Source organism: Bos indicus x Bos taurus, chromosome 26 (assembly GCF_003369695.1).
Source record: "Bos indicus x Bos taurus breed Angus x Brahman F1 hybrid chromosome 26, Bos_hybrid_MaternalHap_v2.0, whole genome shotgun sequence".
NCBI classification, from domain to species: domain Eukaryota; kingdom Metazoa; phylum Chordata; class Mammalia; order Artiodactyla; family Bovidae; genus Bos; species Bos indicus x Bos taurus.
The window spans coordinates 46,660,998-46,681,486 of record NC_040101.1 but is presented as its reverse complement, the minus strand read 5'-3'; the positions used below and the strand labels follow the sequence as shown (position 1 = coordinate 46,681,486).

General features: G+C 34.4%; 1 protein-coding gene across 8 annotated transcripts in view; it reads left to right on the top strand.

The window, feature by feature from the left end:
- Positions 1–20,489, top strand: part of PCDH15 (protocadherin related 15) — a 1,046,857-nt gene that overhangs the window by 131,007 nt on the left and 895,361 nt on the right. For all 8 annotated transcript variants that reach the window (XM_027528919.1, XM_027528921.1, XM_027528918.1 and 5 more), the window contains exon 2: positions 15,435–15,553. In XM_027528919.1, coding sequence (XP_027384720.1) covers positions 15,463–15,553 — 91 coding nt within the window. In that variant the 5' untranslated portion in view covers positions 15,435–15,462. The remainder of the gene's footprint in view (positions 1–15,434; positions 15,554–20,489) is intronic.

The window sequence follows — 20,489 nt, the reverse complement described above, 5'->3', positions numbered from 1 at the left end:
ATATTATTGTTACTATTAGATTTTCTATAAAGAAAATGCAAATTTTGAAAATTTAATTTAAATATCCAGGTGGTATTGACCTAAATAATTCCCTTACGTCCTGAGTATCTCTTAAGTGTAGAAAATGAAACTTGAAGCATCTTTATTACAAATTCATTTTTAAAAGTTTGAAATGTTCAGAAGCTACTTTTTCTTCTTATATATTCTATGTTGCACAGATTAAAGGAAGAAATAAAACTAATTTCCTTTATGTTGAGATATTAAATGGCTTCTCTTCTGAGAATATACATGTATCAGCCAGTGGAGTATAAAAGCATTTTTGTTTTAACTAATCAATGCCAGTAAGAAAAAATACAGTTTTTTTTTTTGTGATTTTAAGTAGAATATCTCATGAGCTTATATAAAATAATTATGAACAGACATATTTATATATATTTTATCAAGTGGAACATATGACTCTTATTAAACTTTCTATTGCTGCTGCTGCTGCTGCTAAGTCACTTCAGTCGTGTCCAACTCTGTGCGACCCCATAGACAGCAGCCCACCAGGCTCCCCTCTCCCTGGGATTCTCCAGGCAAGAACACTGGAGTGGGTTGCCATTTCCTTCTCCAATGCATGAAAGTGAAAAGTGGAAGTGAAGTCACTCAGTTGTGTCCGACCACTAGCCACCCCATGGACTGCAGCCCACAAGGCCCTTCCATCCATGGGATTTTTCAGGGAAGAGTACTGGAGTGGGCTGCCATTGCCTTCTCCAACTTTCTATCAAGAAAGGGTAAAAGTTGGTCAATTCAATATAAACATCCAGGCTTTATTAAGCTAAGCAAATTCTTTACCTCTCTAACAATATGTGTTTGAAAATCTTTCTAATTTGGAGTATAAAGTTCATTCTTGTAAAAAATAGGTATATATCATATACTTGATCCATATTATAGAATTTTATTTATTTACCTATTTATCTAGCTATTATCATTGTGCATTTTAACTATTCCCAGTCTCTTAGTATCATAAATGATACTTCAGTAAATATCCATATACCTCAAACAAAGTTATCTGGAAATATATGTGAATATATCTGTATGATAATTTTTAATATAGAATTTCTATCAAACATATATTTTATTATATGCTAGTTTCCAAATAATAAATTCCAAAAACTCATTTCCAATAGAATTTGTAGCACTTACGTTCACAGAAATGTTTGAGAATGTGCCTGTTTCTTTACAATTTCTCCAACATAAATTACCCAATTTTGTCCATGGCAATCTGATTCCTGAAAAAACATATCTTCTGACATTATTGTGTATTTTTCTCAATTTTCTCATACATATACTTATATATCCATCCACTATATCTATCTAGATACATATAATAATATAACATATATATCATGTGTGTTGTTGTGTATATATGTATACATTGCACACATACGCATACCTGAGTTAAGGGAAATAAATGTTAACAAATAATCTCCAAATCCATACCATTTCTCTCCTTTATGGTGCCCATCTTTGCAGGAAATATTCCCTTGTTATCTCTAATTTTCTTGAAGAGATCTCTAGCATTTCCCACTCTATTGCTTTCCTCTATTTCTTTGTATTGATCACTGAGGAAGGCTGTCTTATCTCCCCTTGCTATTCTTTGTAACTGTTCATTCAAAGGGGCTTATCTTTCCTTTTCTCCTTTGCCTTTCACTTCCCTCCTTTTCACATCTGTCTGTATGGCTTCCTCAGATAACTATTTTGCCTTTTTGCATTTCTTTTTCTTGGGGGTGGTCTTGATCACTGCCTCCTGTACAATCTCACAAACTTCCATCCATAGATCTTCAGGCACTATATCTATCAGATCTAACCCCTTGAATCTATTTCTCACTTCCACTGAATAATCATAAGGGATTTGATTTAGGTCATACCTGAATAAGATGGGCACAATAAAGGACAGAAATGGTATGGACCTAACAGAAGCAGAAGATATTAATAAGATACACAGAAGAACTACACAAAAAAGATCTTCATGACCCAGATAATCACGATGGTGTGATCACTGACCTAGAGCCAGACATCCTGAATTGTGAAGTCAAGTGGGCCTTAGGAATCATCACTACGAACAAAGCTAGTGGAGATGATGGAATTCCAGTTGAGCTATTTCAAGTCCTAAAAGATGATGCTGTGAAAGTGCTGCACTCAATATGCCAGCAAATTTGGAAAACAGCAGTGGCCACAGGACAGGAAAAGGTCAGTTATCACTCCAATCCCAAAGAAAGACAATGCCAAAGAATCCTCTAGCTACCACACAATTGCACTCATCTCAGATGCTAGCAAAATGGTGCTCAACCTTCTCCAAGCCAGGCTTCAACAGTATGTGAACCTTGAATTTCCAGATATTCAATCTGGATTTAGAACAGGCAGAGGAACCAGAGATCAAATTGCCAACATCTGTTGGATCAACAAAAAAGCAAGAGAGCTCCAGAAAATCATCTACTTCTGCTTTACTGACTACGTCAAAGCCTTTGATGTGTGGATCACAAAAAACTGTGGAAAATTCTTCAAGAGACAGAAATACCAGATCACCTGACCTGCCTCCTTAGAAATCTGTATGCAGGTCAGGAAGCAAGAGTTAGAACTGGACATGGAGCAACAGACTGATTCCAAATCGGGAAAGGATTACATCAAGGTTGTACATTGTCCTTATTTATTAAATCCTGCCTATTTATTGGTGATGGACAGGGAGGCCTGTCATGCTGCAGTCCATGGGGTCACAGAGTGGACACAACTGAGCGACTGAACTGAACTGAACTGTACTGCTGAATCTTACTCATTTGCAATCTTTTCTCTAAAGAACTGTGGCTACTTGCACTTAATGTGTGCAGCCTAAAACTCACTAGACACATCATCTCTCTCCAATTTCTCTTTTCTACAACTTAACACTAATTTTCATCCCACCAGTGTTATATCTGATTATCTTTTAGTCTTCATATACCCACTATTATGAATTATTAGTAAAATATACTTTTGACATGCTAACAGATTAATGGGTTTGGACAGAGGGATGAAATTTGTTTCTTCTTCAGCTATTCATTTCACTCTACCCTTATCATTATTAAAATTGCAGCTCCAAAATCATCTATAATATCTCATTTCATCTTTGCCCATGGGCATCACACTAATAAGTTTCTAATCTTAAGATTTCTACTTACTTTTATCCACAAAAGATGCCTGATTCTGATTTATTCACCCAGGTCTGAAACTGGAAAGTAGAAACAAAAAAAGTTTTTAGCCATTAATTTACATAAAAATCAGTGCTCTTTAATGATATTTTTTCTAAAAGAAACATCTTGCTGAATCATGTAAAATAGGAGACTTTTCATAGTTTTGAAAGTTATGCTGCATCCTTTATAAGTAGCAATTAAAAACTTGAACCTTTGAACTTCAGCAGTAATTCTAAAGGCAAAAAAGTTACTTTATGATTATTGTTTAATTGGACAAGAATGCTAATTAAGTAGAAAAAACTATAGTTTATGCATGCTTTTTCTTTGTTTTTATTTTCTGAAAATTCCTCTTAAAGAAATCTTTATCACTTTCCATTGCTTTTGCCATTTCAAAAGAAATAGTGTTATACGGCTTATGTTCACATCCTTTTAGAGATTTTTCTACGAAAACTCATTAAAAAATAGACATTATGATAGGTTATTAAATGCTTTGCTCATATCAGTGTACTTATACATCGGGTATATTGACATTTCATTACTCATAAAGTACAATCTCTATGAATAAAATAAAATTATTTAAATTGTGTTTTCCTCTCAAACATAAAGAATAATAATTGTATTGAGTTACCTTTGGTAAATAGGACAGAATTCTACAATTATAATACTATCTTTTATAAAGAATGCTCTAAAACCAGCTAATGTTGTTCTTATTTTAGCTGTCCTGCAAATATTGAGCAACTTGCTAGGTGTATTTAAACAGAATAAAACTGAAGTAATTAAAGTATTCAAAAGCACTTAGTCTGTCATTCATTATTCCCCTCAAATCCGTGCTATATACTTCTACCAGGTGAATCTACTTATCCTCTTCACGCACCTTCTTTTTAAACATATCCGTACATCACTAGTACTATTAAAAACACAAAAAACACACGAAAAATTGTTAGCTAGGTTTTCAGTATCATGTGATTTGATTAGTGAGGTATACTTTCAATGTATCCCCTGAAACTCCATATGTAGATTTTATCTTTAGTTAATATTTACATTTAATCCTCTAATTTTAAATCTTATTTCTTTTCCTCTAGTCTTGAATCTTATTTCTCCTACCTGAGTGATTTTTTTCCTCTTCCTTTTTCCCATCAAGTTCTTATTCAGACTTCAGTGCCCTATGGATGTTCCATTATATTCATGAAATAGTATTTGACAATTTACTTGTGACATTTCCACCCATACTCCTGTAGAACAACCATCTTTACTCCTCTTCTCTACTACATACTATTCTTTATGTTTTGTCTTGCATATACTTTATTCTCCAACCTAGTCATTATTAAATGGCCATCATTAAAAAAAAAAAAAAATGCCACGGTGCCTTAATGAGCATTAGACTTTACAGTGTATTGATTGATTGGAAATACAATAGTATTTCCTCTTTGTAAAGTCTTTTTATACCCATAACTTAATTTTATGCATTTTGTTTTCAACAAAATAGTTAAATATTCAAAACTCAATAATCTCAATTCAAATCTATGATTTTCAAGCATCCAAATGTGCAAAATATTTTAAATCTTATATCTTTTTAAAATCATTTCAGCTGAATAGAATTTCACTATATTTTGATATAAAATTGTAACATGTCTATTTTTCTAGTCTCTAGAGAAATTCCTATTTGCCAGAGGTTCTGTAGGATCAAATAAAATTCAATTTGAAATTCAAATTTCATTACATTGATATATTGTCTCTTCAGGAAAGGTCATATTGACCTTGATGATTCTGTAGCATAAATAAAGGGCTTACATGACTCTTGTATATTCAGTTAATTTTCTAAGTCAAATCATTCGTCTTGGTACTTATGCCAGTTGAGAACATCAAGCACTTCTTTAATCATACAAATTTATAACATAAATAGGAAAAGCTTAAAATAATTATATCAAAACAGAGATATTTAAAAATACTTTCTTAGCTGTATTTCTTCTCCTATTTAAACAATTAATTGACATTATATTTGAGATGATATTTCTGAAAATACACCAAACTACAAATTTTGCTTATACTTTTTTAGGAAAAATAAGAAAAGCACAAAGTGAAATTAAACAGAACAGTCTATTAATTGTTTACCTATATTTACCTAAATTAGTATCATATTTTAATGTTTTTAATAGCAGTAGTATCTATCATACCAAAAATATTGATCTTTACCAACATTTTCATTAACATTAAACTTACAGATTTAGTCCTTAACAAAATATTCTATTTTTTTTTAATTATAAAAGATGACATATTTTTAGTTCAGTTTGTTGAGTACCTTATTTGAAAATTCCTGCAAAGAAATACAAAGTGGTTTGTGTTTGGTTTCTGTATATGCACTGATATAGTATGCGACTCCAGGAAAATAAGGTTTGTACAGAAGACGTCCATGAAAAAAGGCAGGCAACTCATAGCAATGCTCAAGTGTTGCACCACAACACTGAAAACTGTGCTCCCCATACACTTCATTTCATTGAAACTATAGCCATTAGTTTGTGCAAGACAACTCTCTTCTTTGTTGAATGTGTGTTTTCCCCTTTAGTTTTGTTTAATATGTACGATTCCATCCTCAATCCCATAAGCAGCTGTTATCTAAAATTCAGAACAAACACTAAACTGATCAATGTTTTACATGTGCCATGTTTACCTCAGATCCTCCTATGCATTAATTTTCTACTGTTACATCCAAACTACCACAAACTTGATGGCTTAAGACAATCCACAATGATTATCTCACAGTTTCCCTGGATCAGGGGTCCCACTACCAGTTAGCTGGGTCCTCTGCTCAGTGTCTTACAAGGCTGCAATCAATTGCCTGCCAACTGCATTTTCATCTATAGGACTGATTAGGAAAGAATCCTAGATTCATTTAGTTTATGGGCAGAATTCTTTTCCTTTTTGTTGTATAACTGAAGTCTGTTGTATGGAGGCCATCCTCAGGTACAAGATCCCTGGCATATGTTCCTCTTCATAGGCAGTTTACAATGTTAATAGTTGCTTCTTAAATCTCAGATGGAAAATTCTCTCTCCACTGTGCTAATAGTGCATCTTATATAATTTAACTGAACCAAGGGGATAGTTTTACATTATTTTTGCAACATTCTATGAGCTAAAAGCAAAGCCATAGACTTCATCTGCACTCAGTGGGGTGAGTGGGGGATCATACAAGTGCATGGTTTATTGTGGGACACCTTAGGGTGTGACTCACACATCCTGTTAAACACTAAAAATTCACATAAACCTTTCTCTCTGCATCCCTCCCTTCCTTCCAACCTTTCTTCTTTTTTTTTCCCTTCATTTTTTTCTCATGCTACCATATTTTCTATATCTTATAAAATACACTTTCCAGAATCAGCACTCAATAAACCACTTAGGCAGTGAATTTTAAAAGTAAATACTCTTTAGTACTCCTATTTTTGTTGTTGTTGTTAAAACTGTCATCTGTTGACTATAGCAGAGTGAAATGAATTTTATTATCCTAAATTTAAGTGGACTCTCACAAGTCTCACAAGTTAACCATTCATATGACACAGAGGTGACAGAGCTAGGAATGTATCATAAGTCTCTCGCATCCCAAACTAGGACTTTCATTACAATGTCTCAGGAAAAGGCACTGCAATTTTTACAGTTTCAACTGTAATCTCTCTTCACTGGCTTAATATCTTTATTTTTGTGAATGGACATATGCTAAGAGAAAAATAATCTATTTATTAATTTATTCATATTTCTAGGGATGTTTAACTTTCATCAAACAACAATATTAAAATCATCTGTTTTCTATGCCTGAGAATGACATTACACAGAACTCTCCTTCAAGTTTCCTTTGAAAATCATGCATACACTTGCCTGAGCTTTATTCAGTTTCAGACTTACTTGGTTATGTTCTTAAGTCAAACATTCCACAGATAAAATAATGCTTGTGTTTTTTCCATTTCTTGGTGTTCAATCTTGTCAAGCTAAGTTTATTTTTTCCTATTATTTTTCTAAGATTGTGGTAAATATATTTATGTCTAGGACTAGTATTTAGATGCTAATTCAGAAAGCATAGATTGAAAGCAAATCTCTTAAATTTGGAAACTAAAATTTAAAACTCCTTTAATGCAGAATCACTACTAATGCACTTTGAAATTACATACTGAACAAAAAATATGAAATATGTTTCTTGGTCAATAGCAAAATCATTGTGAGGAAACTAAATTGATTTATTTCTTCAGTAGAAGCAGAATATCTGACATGTGATAAATATACAATAAATTCTTATTGAGTAAATGCGTGTATAAACACTAAAAAGAATATCCAGTCATAATGGACATAGGTAGTGAAATCTACTTCCTTTTTAATATTTAATTTATTCATATTTTACTAAGCCAACTAGTATGAATAGATTATTATAACATATGTCTTATACTTTTTTGTTGGTTATATTGAATATTGGCTTTTTGTAATAGGATATAATTTTTACATGTAAATTGAATAAGCTAGCTATGTTTATCAGTAGTTTGTATCCTTGATGAGGAGTATTATCCAAAAAGAAAACCCGGAGTCATTTCTTCCATCATCTAGAGTTTTATGATTAAAACTACCATTTGAAAAGGAAAAACCCCTATGGACATATTAAGTTCTTGATTGTTGTTATTGTTGTTCAGTTTCTCTGTCATGGCTGATTCTTTGCGACCCCATGGACTGCAGCATGCCAGGTTTCCCTGTCTTCACAATTTCCCAGAGCTTGCTCAAACTCATGTCTATTGGTTGAGGTTATTGATATTCTCTCAGCAATCTTCATTAATGAGATGGGATGTTTCCTAATACCCAGCTTGTGCTTTATCCAGCCTAGCATTTCACATGATGTACTCTGCATATATGTTAAATAATCAGGGTGATAATATATAACACTGACTTACAGTTTTCCCAATTTGGAACCAGTCCATTGTTCCATGTCTGGTTCTAACTGTTACTTCTTGACCAGCAACCAGATTTCTCAAGAAGCAGGTCAGGTGGTCTGGTATTCCCATCTCTTTCAGAATTTTCCACTGTTTGTTTTGATTCACACATCAAAGGCTTTAGTGTAATTAATGAACCAGAAGTAGATGTTGTTTTCTGGAATTTCTTGCTTTTACTATGATACAGTGGATGTTGGCAATTTGATCTCTGGTTCCTTTGCCTTTTCTAAATCCAGCTTGAACATCTGGAAGTTCAGGGTTCACATAAAGTTGAAGCCTCACTTGGAGAATTTTGAGCATTACTTTGCTAAGCATGTGAAATGAGTGCAATTGTGTGGTAGTTTGAACATTCTTTGGTGTTGGCTTTCTTTGGGATTGTAATGAAAACTGACCTTTTCCAGTCTTGTGACCACTGCTGAGTTTTCCAAATTTGCTGGCATATCGAGTGCAACACTTTCACAGCGTCATCTTTTAGGATTTGAAATAGCTCAACTGGAATTCCATCACCTCCACTAGCTTTGTTTGTAGGGATGCTTCCTAAGGCCCACTTGACTTCATAGTCTAGAATGTCTGGCTCTAGGTAAGTGATCACACCATTGTGGTTATTTGGGTCATGAAGAGCTTATTTGTATAGCTCTTCTGTGTATTCTTGCCACCTCTTATTAATATCTTCTGCATCTGTTAGGTCCATACATTTCTGTCCTTTATTGTGCCCATATTTGCATGAAATATTCTCTGGTATCTCTAATTTTCTTGAAGAGATCTCGTGTCTTTCCCATTCTGTTGTCTTCCTCTACTTCTTTGCATTGATCACTGAGGAAGGCTTTCTTATCTCTCCTTGGTAGTCTTTGGAATCCTGCATTCAGATAGGTATATTTTTCCTTTCTTCCTATGCCTTTCACTTTCTTTTTTTCTCTATTTGTAAGGCCTCTTCAGACAACCATTTTGCCTTTTTGAATTTCTTTTTTTGGGGGGAAGATTTCGATCACCACCTCCTATACAATGTTGTGAATATTTGTCCATAGTCCTTCAGGCACTCTATCAGATCGATTCCCTAGATCTATCACTTCCACTGTGTAATTATAAGGGATTTGACTTAGGTCATTACTCCGTGTCATTTTCCCAACCCAGGAACAACTCAGGCCTCCTGCATTTCAGGCCCATTCTTTACCAGCTGAGCTATGAGAGAAGCCCTCTTTATTGTTAAGATCCATCAAAGTTTGTAGAAGAAGAATATCTAACTTAGATTTTTCTTGTTTGTATCATATGGTTCTAGGAAATGTATTTTGAGTGAAATTATTCTCATTTAATATTTACAAATGTTGAGTAATATTTAAAATGTTAAAACTCTAATCCAACACATGTCCTGTGAACAGTTACACTGTTAGTGAAATAAGTTCTTATGGATTTCTTCTCCTCAGTTTTTAAACTATTTTTTATCAATTTTGATTCCATTAGATTGAGATTGTATGTATGCATATTGAATTGTGTCAGATGGGATGAAGAGAGGAGGAAGGGAGGTAGGGAAGGAGTATATATATATATATTTGAAATAAATGCACATATATATATTATCAATGCACACAGAAAGAGTACACACAAATATACATTTAAAAGTGAAAACAGGAAGACAGCATTTTATATATATATATATATATATATATATATATATATATATATATATATATATATAAAAGTAGAAAAAAGAACCCCAGTGCAATGCAGGAGACAAAGGAGATGCAGAGTCGATCCCTGGGTCAGGAAGATCCCCTGGTAGGAAATGGCAACCCACTCCAGTATTTTTTGCCTGGAAAATCCCACAGACAGAGGAGGCTGATGGGCTACAGTCCATGGAGTCACAAAGAGTCAGACTGAAGTGACAACATATGCGCAGATGCTCATGCGTGCACACACACCACATGTATTATGAATGCACATATATGTAGATATATATACACATATATTTATATATTATGAATGCACGCATTGAGAGTGAACACGAAGAAATATACATTTTAAAGTGAACAGCAATAAAGGTAAACTCAGGCACTGTGGCACGTCAGACTGTAAGCTCCATCAAAGATTAGGCAAGTCTGGTTAGTTTGGGCCAGGTTGGAGAGGTACCTTAGCTCTCACAGTGCCTGATGAAAACACAGGTAACTTTTCTGTCGGGGGCAATCTGGCCATTTCTGTCCTTGCAACAGAATTAAGCTAATGAATAAAAAGATATATATATAGGATCAATATTTATCTATATATAGTATACATATAAATATAGTATAAAGTTAAAATAAATATTTATTTACATAGTTTTTATGAATAAAGGTGTAATATGAATATAAATATTTCAATGTATTTTATTCTTCAAAAAATAAAATATATTTTCTACTTTGCATATATACTTTTATAAGGATAGTATATTTTATAAATGTGACATGCATGTGTGCATGCTTATTTGCTCAATTGTGTCTGACTCTTTGAGACCCTGTGGACTATATAGTGCACCAGACTCCTCTGTCCATTGGATTCTCTAGGCAAAATACAAGAGTAGTTAGCCATTCCTTTTCTCAGAGGATCTTCCCAACCCAGAGATCGAACCCAGGTCTCTTGCATTGCAGGCAGATTCTTTACTGTCTGAGCCACCAGGGTAGTCCTAAACATAAATATATTAATATATATTTAATAAAATATATTAAAATTATAGGAAGAGATAGATAGAAAAAGAGAATAGATCATAAAGGCTCTGAAATGTTATTTTTTTAAAGTGCATATTACAAAGAAAAAAGATAAAGATTGACTCATCAGGTCATGCTTATGAATGATAACTATTTTCTCTAGCGATGAAGACCTTCTTGTTTATTCCCACAACAGTGAAGTAAAAGAAAGATTTTCCACCAAGCAGTAAGGAAATTCATATATGGTGTGGTCAGATGTGGTGACTTTGGAAAGGCTTGTATTTTAAATTTCATAGCTAAGGGTGCTTTAAAAGAGAGTTTGCATATTCTAGGAAGTAAATAGTATAAATTTTCTATAAGCAGTATAAAAGTAACAAGTTTTGTTATTATAACTCTATCTAGATGTTGTCAGTGATAGCAAAGTACCAAAGTGTGACTGAACAGACTGTTGAAGGGCGAAATGCTTATGTTCCTCTCTCAGCTCCCTGGGAGATTCCAGCTTCCTTCCTGACACAATGCTGATGTGGGATTTCTCATCATGGTGTTAGTATCCACACTTTGATACATCAAAGAAATTAGTGGTTTTTCATGTAGCAGTCAGGGCAGAGCCTTAAAAAAAAGGAGTTAGCATTTTCAAAAATGTACCAGAGGAAAAACCGCTGTTAACCTTGGCTGCTTTTGCCATGTGTCACCACAACCAACCCAGACTCCAGAAGGCAGGGATCAGCAGGTAAAGAGTAGAGCACTGTGTACTGACAGACTTTGCATTTATACTTTAAAGTGAAAGGCCTTTTATTTACCTCCCTCCAAGAGATGAACAGTAATCTACCCTCAAGGTACTAGATACCATCAAGGGTGCTTTCAGTAAGGATTATTGAAATAGTTATGCTTTCCTTGTCAAGTTTTTCTGCAGGTGTGTTAATGGAATGCAATTATTTGTTTCATATAACCTTACTCCATTTTCTGAATGTAAGACTCATAGAAGCAGGGATATGCATTTTTTTTAATTGATAAGTTCCATCTGTCAATTAGAGTGAGTGGTACCTCATAGACCCTCCATAAATGCTTGTTGAATAATTGAATTCCTGAGAATATTCAATGCCAGAGAAATGAATATGAATTGTATCTGGTAGCTTTATCATACAAATAATGTGAAACTCAAAATCAATATATTGTGTCTTTAGTAATAATAGTAAAATATTCCAAAGACTACAGAAAATATATAGTAAATACCATGAAACTGAAACCACTTATGTGTAAGATTATTACATAATTGGAAACTGTGCTTTTCCCCCCAATATTATTGACAGTAGAATACTACAGATAACCCTTGAACAACATGGGTTTGTACAGCACAGGTTCACTTTTATCTGTGTGTTTTTTTTCAGTAAAATTAGCGTCTATAATTTTATTTTGCAAATCTTTAAGTGTGGGGAAAAATTTGTGTTTGATTAGGGAATCACAATGTGTGTAGTGTGCTAAGTTGCTTCACTCATGTCCGACTCTTTGTGATCCTGTGGACTGTAGCCCACCAGGCTCTTCTGTCCATGGGATTCTCCAGGCAAGAATACTAGAGTGCTTTGCCATGCCCTCCTCAAGGGTATCTTCCCAGTCCAGGGATTGAACCCACGTCTTTTATGTCTCCTGCATTGGCAGGCGGGTTCTTTACCACCAACACCAGTTGGGAAGCCCAGGAATCACAATACATGGACTGAGAGCAGCCTAGAGTCTTGATTCTATCCAAACTGTTTTAGCTTACTGCTTTTGGGTAAGTCATTTGATGCAGAGATATTTGGATTTTTGGTTGGAGGAAGGGGGATGATTGGTGCTCCTAACCCTTAAGTTGTTCAAGGATCAACTGTGTTTTCAAATCACTATTGCAACACCATGTCTTTATTAACTATAACAGTGTTGAATATGGTAGTCAATCATCTCGAAAAAAACAAGTACAATGACATTATTTATAGGTCAGCTACATTTCTTTTTAGAATCGATCATGGTCTAGGTTTATAGGGCCTAGTATTACTGACCAAGCAGATCTGGAAGGAAATTTTCCACTCAAGGAACAAGGCAGTGTTCAATATGGAATTTATAATAAACGGAATTTATAATAAAAGTACAATACTATTTTAGAGTATTGTTTGAAGGCACCTGTAAGAACTTTGCCTGCAATTCTAGAGAGTGTAAAATTAGTAAAGAAAATGGATATTGCTTTTTTTTTAAGTTTTTTTCTAATATCATTTAAGTGTTTTCCCTTTATTTTTAAAATTTAAAAACTATTTTTTGTTTCTTAATGTTGTAACATTTCTTTAGAAAAAGAGGAATTGAAGCCCGTATTTGCACAAATCTTATATGTACTTCAGGTTTGGGAAGAAGCATGCACTATTTCTCCTTAGTATACAGGAAAGAAATGCAGCAAGCTATTCTGGGCCTCCATGCAGTTTGAAACTAGAACCATGTTCTCTCTTGAAAATTTTTTTGTCCTTTTTTGTAATGGAATGAGCAGAAATTTCAAGCTTACAAACTTCACCACCACTTCAGCCACTCATGAGTTTGTAACCTTGAGTGTGTGAGCATATCCTTTCCTCCACAGGGTGGAGACAATAATACCTACCTTAGAGGTTTCACTCAAGATGAGTTGAGAAAATCTATGTTTAACCACTTTGAAGACTTCATAGATGCTGAATCAAAAACACTCATGTTAAGCTTTGTGGAGTGCTCACTCTGAGGTATTCTAAGCATGTATTTATAGCCGTTTATTTAATCCTCCAAATAAATGTATGAGGTAGGCACTATCGTATCTCCATGTTAATAATGAGGTAAGTGAGACAGAGATGCTATTGCATTTGCTCCGTCATAATGGGAGTTGAAGAACTTGAATTTAAAAAGAAGCCTCACTCTAATAAACTGCTCTTAAAATGACTAGCATTTGCCAATTTTATTTTTTCCTTTCCTGCAATAAACATGCATCGTTATAGTTGCTTGATATTTAATGACGGGCTCTATCTTTATCTAGAAGTTATAAAAGTAGAAGCTGAGTTCTTTACCAGTTAGAGGGGGAAAATATGTGAGAGTTAGATAAAAAGAACACTCTTTTTATTAAGATGAAGAAACACAGAAGAATAGATTCCATTTTAGAAGGTCTATGATCTAGTTCTGTGACTTGAAATTTATGGACCACGGATTCCGTGATTATGGGCTTCCCTGGTGGCTCAGATGGTAAAGCATCTGTCCACAATGTGGGAGACCTGGGTTTGGTCCCTGAGTTGGGAAGACCCCTGGAGAAGGAAATTGCAACCCACTCCAGTACTCTTGCCTGGAGAATCCCATGGATGCAGGAGCCTGGTAGGCTACAGTCTATGGGGTTGCAAAGAGTCGGACATGACTAAGCAACTTCACTTTCACTTTCATTCCATGAATAAAAATGGTTTGAGCTTGTAATTTTAATATAATTTTAAATAAATTACATATTTTGCAGGCTATTGTGCAAATAAACCTTATAAAATGCACAAAAATAAAGCAGAAATACAAATTTAGCAAAATATATGCAAAAGTAAAATTCAAATTATTTCCTTTGTGCATTCTGAAGGACCTTACCCATAAGTAGTTTCATAGAGAGAATCCCTGTCAGGAGTTGTAAACTGAAGGACCTTAGAAGACAGTATGACCTGCCAGAAGCTTTTAGTCATTAAAAAGTTTTGGACAACCATCTAAACACTCAGCAGTCTCATGTGGAAATTTGAAATTTACCATGGGAAACAGAAATGTATCATGTTCTGGAAAATCAGAAGACTCAGTAACGCTGGTTTACATTCCCACGTTTCTCCAGAAAAACCCTGCACTTTTCAATCTATCACGGCCTTCATGGCCTCTCTTGTCCCTTTAGGCTAATTCATTTTTTCTTTTCTGATGGAGATAGAAAACTGGCCCATCTGCTTACAGGCCCCTAACACCTCATTCAATTTCTTTATTTACTGGCAGATTGCAAAGAATAACAAAAGAATTAAAATGAAATTAATGCAAATGCTTCCAAAGACAGATGTGGTAAAAACTGACGGCTTATTCTTAGTCTTTATGACATAGTTAAGTCAATCTCTTGTCACTCTACTAAAAATGAATTTCTGTTTTGATGATGGGTTTTTCTACGTAATTCCATAAGACAAATGGCTATTGAAATTTTATGTAGGACACCAACAGCTTAACATCTTAAGTAATTGCAAAAACTTACAAGTTATAATTGAATTGTTCTATACCTAAGATAAATCCAGTGACTTAAACTGATTGACATTTGAATCACTCACAGGGTCTCAATTTTAAAGATGCTCTAACGTCATCAGTATGTTAACATCTCAACTTACTTGCTTACAAAGTAAATAACAGAATGGATGTCTTTTCTTAGAGATTGCTCATCTGCAAACTCATGTAGATGAGTTCTAGTACATTAAACAATTATGCTACTTTGATAATGGATAGTGTGGCACAGGTAATTAACTATGAAGTCATTAAGGCTTTTCTGTGCTGTGACAGGTGTGTTTACCTATAACAGATTAATGAACTTGTCAAATATTTCTTTTTCCCTCTTTCTATTTCAGATCAACCTTGTGTGGAATTCGACAGAAGATGTTCCAACAGTTTTCTCTCTGGAAATGGTTCGTTTCAGGGATTACCCTTGGTTGTCTCTTCACAGTCTGCTTGGGCCAATATGATGACGGTAAGTGTGCTTTTACTCTGACCTTTAGTGTTAGCCAGGATTTCTATGGAAAATGCAGCACATCATAGAAATGAATAATGCTAATTTGTAGTTCATTTTTAAAAGTTGGCGACTCCTTGCAATAATTTAATTAAAATAATCTTACAAAAGTAACATCTGATGCACTTTGTTTCTTAATAAGGATTGCAATATGGTAGAAAATCCAGTGTTCAGCCTCTATTTGAACACTTACATGTTCTCACTAAAATAATGCCTAACTGTTATAAACAACATGAAATTCTATTTGCTAGCCGTTAGACAAACACAAACAGTAGCCTTGGATAAAATTAGGAATATGAAAAATACCAAAATTCCCTATGAGAAGAGATCTCTGAAGGGGTCAAAGGTGGATGTCATAAGTGATTTTTGCATTTAAATTGGGGGGTTTCATGCCCTCACTATTTTATTTGGAAAGAGTGAAAAAGTGTAAAAGACTTGGCATTAGACTTTGAGTCATTCCTTAATAGTAACTCAGTCATTTGATAAAAATACATTAGTCATCAAGCTGTATGGAGCCATTTAACATGTTATATCTGCAATGGCCCAAATGTACCTGTCTTAGATATTTCAGTATTGATGGTGTCTGTCTTTGAATACTACTTAATGGGAATGTGGATCTCTCTATCTAAAAGAAGAAAAATGGATACATTTTCCCATCCTAGAAGTTCGCTATTCAAGAAAAATGTTTTATTCTGTTGTTATTATTATGCTTATTACTTTTACTAGTCATCTGTTGCTGTCGTGTTACCTATTTGCTCTTAGAGACATCAAAGATTGTGATTTTTGTATGTTTTTTGTGAGCTTTGCTTGGCTAAATTAAATAATCTGATGATAGATGAATGAATTTGACTTTATCCCCCATACAGTGTTCAAATTATATACATATTAAAGCATTCTCGGTCCTCCATAGTTAGAAAATCATGCCTCTAGGGATTTGCAGAATAATTCACAATATCAACTATTTTCATAAAGTCAACAGCCTAATCCCTTGGAAAGTTCAGCTAATTAGCACAGTGTTTACTCCAAGTACATCTGAACTTAATGTCCTTGTCATTGCCATTTATAAGGATTGTGAGTCTCCAGTCTAACAACAAAGTTAAAAGTGTAGTAAGAAATAAATAATGTAATTGCTACTTTAAAGCAAAAATAAAAATCAATGGAACTTAAAAATGCATGACTTTAAAGTAAAATAATGCATTTTAATTTATGCCTCAAGACTAGATGGCAAATCAGTGTGTTAATATTTCTTCATGCCATAAGGCATTCTATTTTTATTCATAGTGTTTACACTGAGATGGAAGGACTGTCATTGCTCATATTAGACTTTCACAAACCCTGTACTTTTTAGCAATGTAATTTAGGTTATCGGGGGAAATCATCCCTGGTTTAACCTGTAATGCTATAAATTAGCTTCTTTAATAAGTTCATTTCAGCTCTTGGTCTCTCTAAATGTGCTTGTATTGATAGCCCCCAAAATAAGATCATCAGGTCACCACTGACCATGAAGTAACTTTCTGAAGAAGAGTATAGCTTCACACCTGCCAAGTTAGATTTCACAGTAAGGCTGCCCCTTCACTGCCCTCATGGGAAACCTTCCAGCCACACTTAGAAAGCCTTTTTAGTTCTTTCCTCCTGGAGATAAGTTGCTAAACACCTAGGAAGACTGAAAGATCAGAACTGTGGCAAAGAAACAAAAATTTTGTATAGTTTTTTTAATAGAGGTTTCTCAACTTTCTGTGCTTTTCAGCATTCCTTCCATACTTGCATCCTCTGATGCCCCCTCAGAAGTAATAACACATCCCTGTAGGTCACCTACTTCTCTCTGGTCTCCCTCAGTGAGGGACTCTGACATCACTTTTATTTTATTGTTCATGAAAACGGTTTTCACAGCTACTGTTTTTTAAAATCCCTATTAAAGTTTGAGAACATATGATGCAGGAATGAAATCAGGAGTAAACAAAGCATGGCTAACACACAAAATAACAAAACTGAAATATGTGATATGGATTTCTTGAGCCAATTTTTCTTATCCAAATGCTTGAGAATGCAGGTATGGGTTAGACCAAAGGAAAATGTAGTGATAATCCTAATTATGACAGAAATGTGTGAAAAAAAGTTTAAGAGGTTTACTGGTTGGATTTACTGGTTAGAGTAGCCTATCTGATAGTTGACACCTTACTTCTATCCATAGTTAGGATCTAAGATAGAGAAATATGAAGGTGGAAAAATTTTAAATATCCTAAGGCTATTAAAGTATAGCAGTTTATATTTTTCTTATGTTAAAGAATAGAATTCTCCTGGAGTTTCAAATAAAAGGTTTCCTGTGTTTATTCTGTGTATTTCCTTACTTAGGCATATGGAAATTGGAAGGAAAAAAATACTGTTTATTCAAGAAATATTTTATCATGAAATGGAATATTCTAGTATTATCCACATGTGTGAATCAGCTTCTAAGAAAAGTTTACTGCATAATAGTTGTTTTCAAAATTTTCTTACTTAAGAAATTGGGCAAATTTTTGAGTCATTCAGTGTTTCTCAAATTGTTAGGGTAAGTTTTTAGATTCAATAATAAAATTTGCAGATGACCTATTTGTAATGAAGATTCCATTTGTTTGATAACTGCAGATTTAAGAAAGAATAAATGCATAATTGAGATTGATAGTATTAAATTAAATTTTAAAAGTCAGAATTTAGCTAGCCAGTAGAATATTGGAAAACATAATTGATTTATAGTTTTAGTAGCCAATCTAGCCCAATATGAAAGTATTAGGATTACTATTTTAGCATACAGTTTAATTCATTATCAGTCCTGACAGTTTTATTGAAATGGGAACATGTGCTGTGATCCCAAATCAAATGTGGGGAGCCTGCACAGGAGATGCCATTGGAAGCAGAGGAGGCAGGGCTATCTGCTAAATTATGTATTATGTGGGATAAAAGATATTAAGACCATATTCCTTATTCTACCATGTTATTCACAGTGAGGTAAAAAACCAAGTTGTCCATGGGGTTTGTGTTTTTTATTTTATTTTGATTTTGAATGAATTAGTGAATTATGAAAGGGAGGGAAAGAAGGGAAGGAAGGAAGGAAAGTGGTATATAAGGGGTAAGTTTTGTTTTCATTTTTTATTACTTTCTTTGCATTTTCAGATTGTCCATATTGACTAGGTAATACTACCATGATCAGATAGGAGAAGTATTTCTTTAAAAACAACCATATATCAAAGCATTATAACTAACTTTGAATCAAAGTGTAGGAGTGTTAGAGAGGCTATAAAAGAATATATGTGCCAATGAGTGTGTGAGTGTGTGTGTGTGTGTGTGAGAGAGAGAGAGAATTAGAAAGAGATTACCTAAGTGTGTGCAGACCATGAAAGTCAACATAAGTTTGTTTTGTTTTGTTTTGTTTTGTTTTTTAAGGAAAGGGTTCTCCCTGACTGCTCAGGCTTTCAGCCTGGAAGCCAAAAATCTTCCATCCTGCCCTTGAACTATTATGTAACTTGGCATATATCTATGATGTGAATGAAATCCTTATGTACTGCACAACCAGAGCAACTGTCTGAAGAGATGCTGTTTATAATCTCAAAAAGTCATATATTAATACTTCCTAAGGCTATTTTTGTATTAAAAATAACTTTCTGAAACTCACTTTCATGTAGTTGAATACACTATCTGACATATCACCAGTGTTCACTAAAATATTTTTTATATTTATTTCTATCGTTACTTCTAATTATGTATAAATAATTGTTTCTTTTTATATGTTGATATATAGATATATAGATATAAAATGAGTACTTTGTGCTCCTGTGCACAATTTATATATACTTCCCTTATATCTGTTCATATTTACTGAACACCTTGAAGACTCCCTTGGTGGTTCAGATGGTAAAGAACCTGCCTGCAGTGCAGGAGACACAAGTTCAATTCCTGGATTGGAAAGATCCCCTGTAAAAGGGAATGGGAACTCACTCTAGTATTCTTGCCTGGAAAATTCCATGGACAGAGGAGCCTGGCAGGCTATAGCCCATGGGGTTGTAAAGAGTTGGTCATGATTGAGCAACTAACACTTTCACTTCTTTGAAGATTTAACTTTGTTAAACTGCATTTCATTTTATTGTTATTATTTTGGCTGTATTAGGTCTTCACTGTGGCATGAGCACTCTTCACTGAGGCTCATGGACTTCCTCTGGTTGCAGAGCACTGATTCTAGAGTGTGCAGGCTCAGAGGTTGCAGCACATGGGTTTAGTTGCCCCATGGTATATGGGATCTTAGTTTTCTAACCAGGGATAGAACTCTTTTTGCCTGCACTGAAAGGTGGATCCTTAACCACTGGACCAACTGGGAAGTCCCCATTTTATTTTTCAAAGTATTAATGATTATATTTTTTCCTTGGAGGGCTTATTAATTCAAATGAACCCTGAAATGAAAATTGAGGAACATTTCCATGTGTATTGTTATGCTTGTTAGGTAATCCATTAATCCATGGAAAGTCAATGATGAGATAGATATGTCATCATTAAAGGTATGCTGCTGCTGCTGCTGCTAAGTCGCTTCAGTCGTGTCCCACTCTATGTGAACCCATAGATGGCAACCCACCAGGCTCCCCCATCCCTGGGATTCTCCAGGCAAGAGCCACTGGAGTGGATTGCCATTTCCTTCTCCAATGCATGAAAGTGAAAAGTAAAAATGAAGTCGCTCAGTCCTGTCTGACTCTCAGCGACCCCATGGACTGCAGCCCACTAGGCTCCTCCATCCATGGGATTTTCCAGACAAGAGTACTGGAGTGGGGTGCCATTGCCTTATCTGATTAAAGGTATAGACATATTTTAATGTCTGAGACTAAAATCTTCTAAGATCTGACATTTGAGCCTGGAAACTTCATTTTTATCAAGT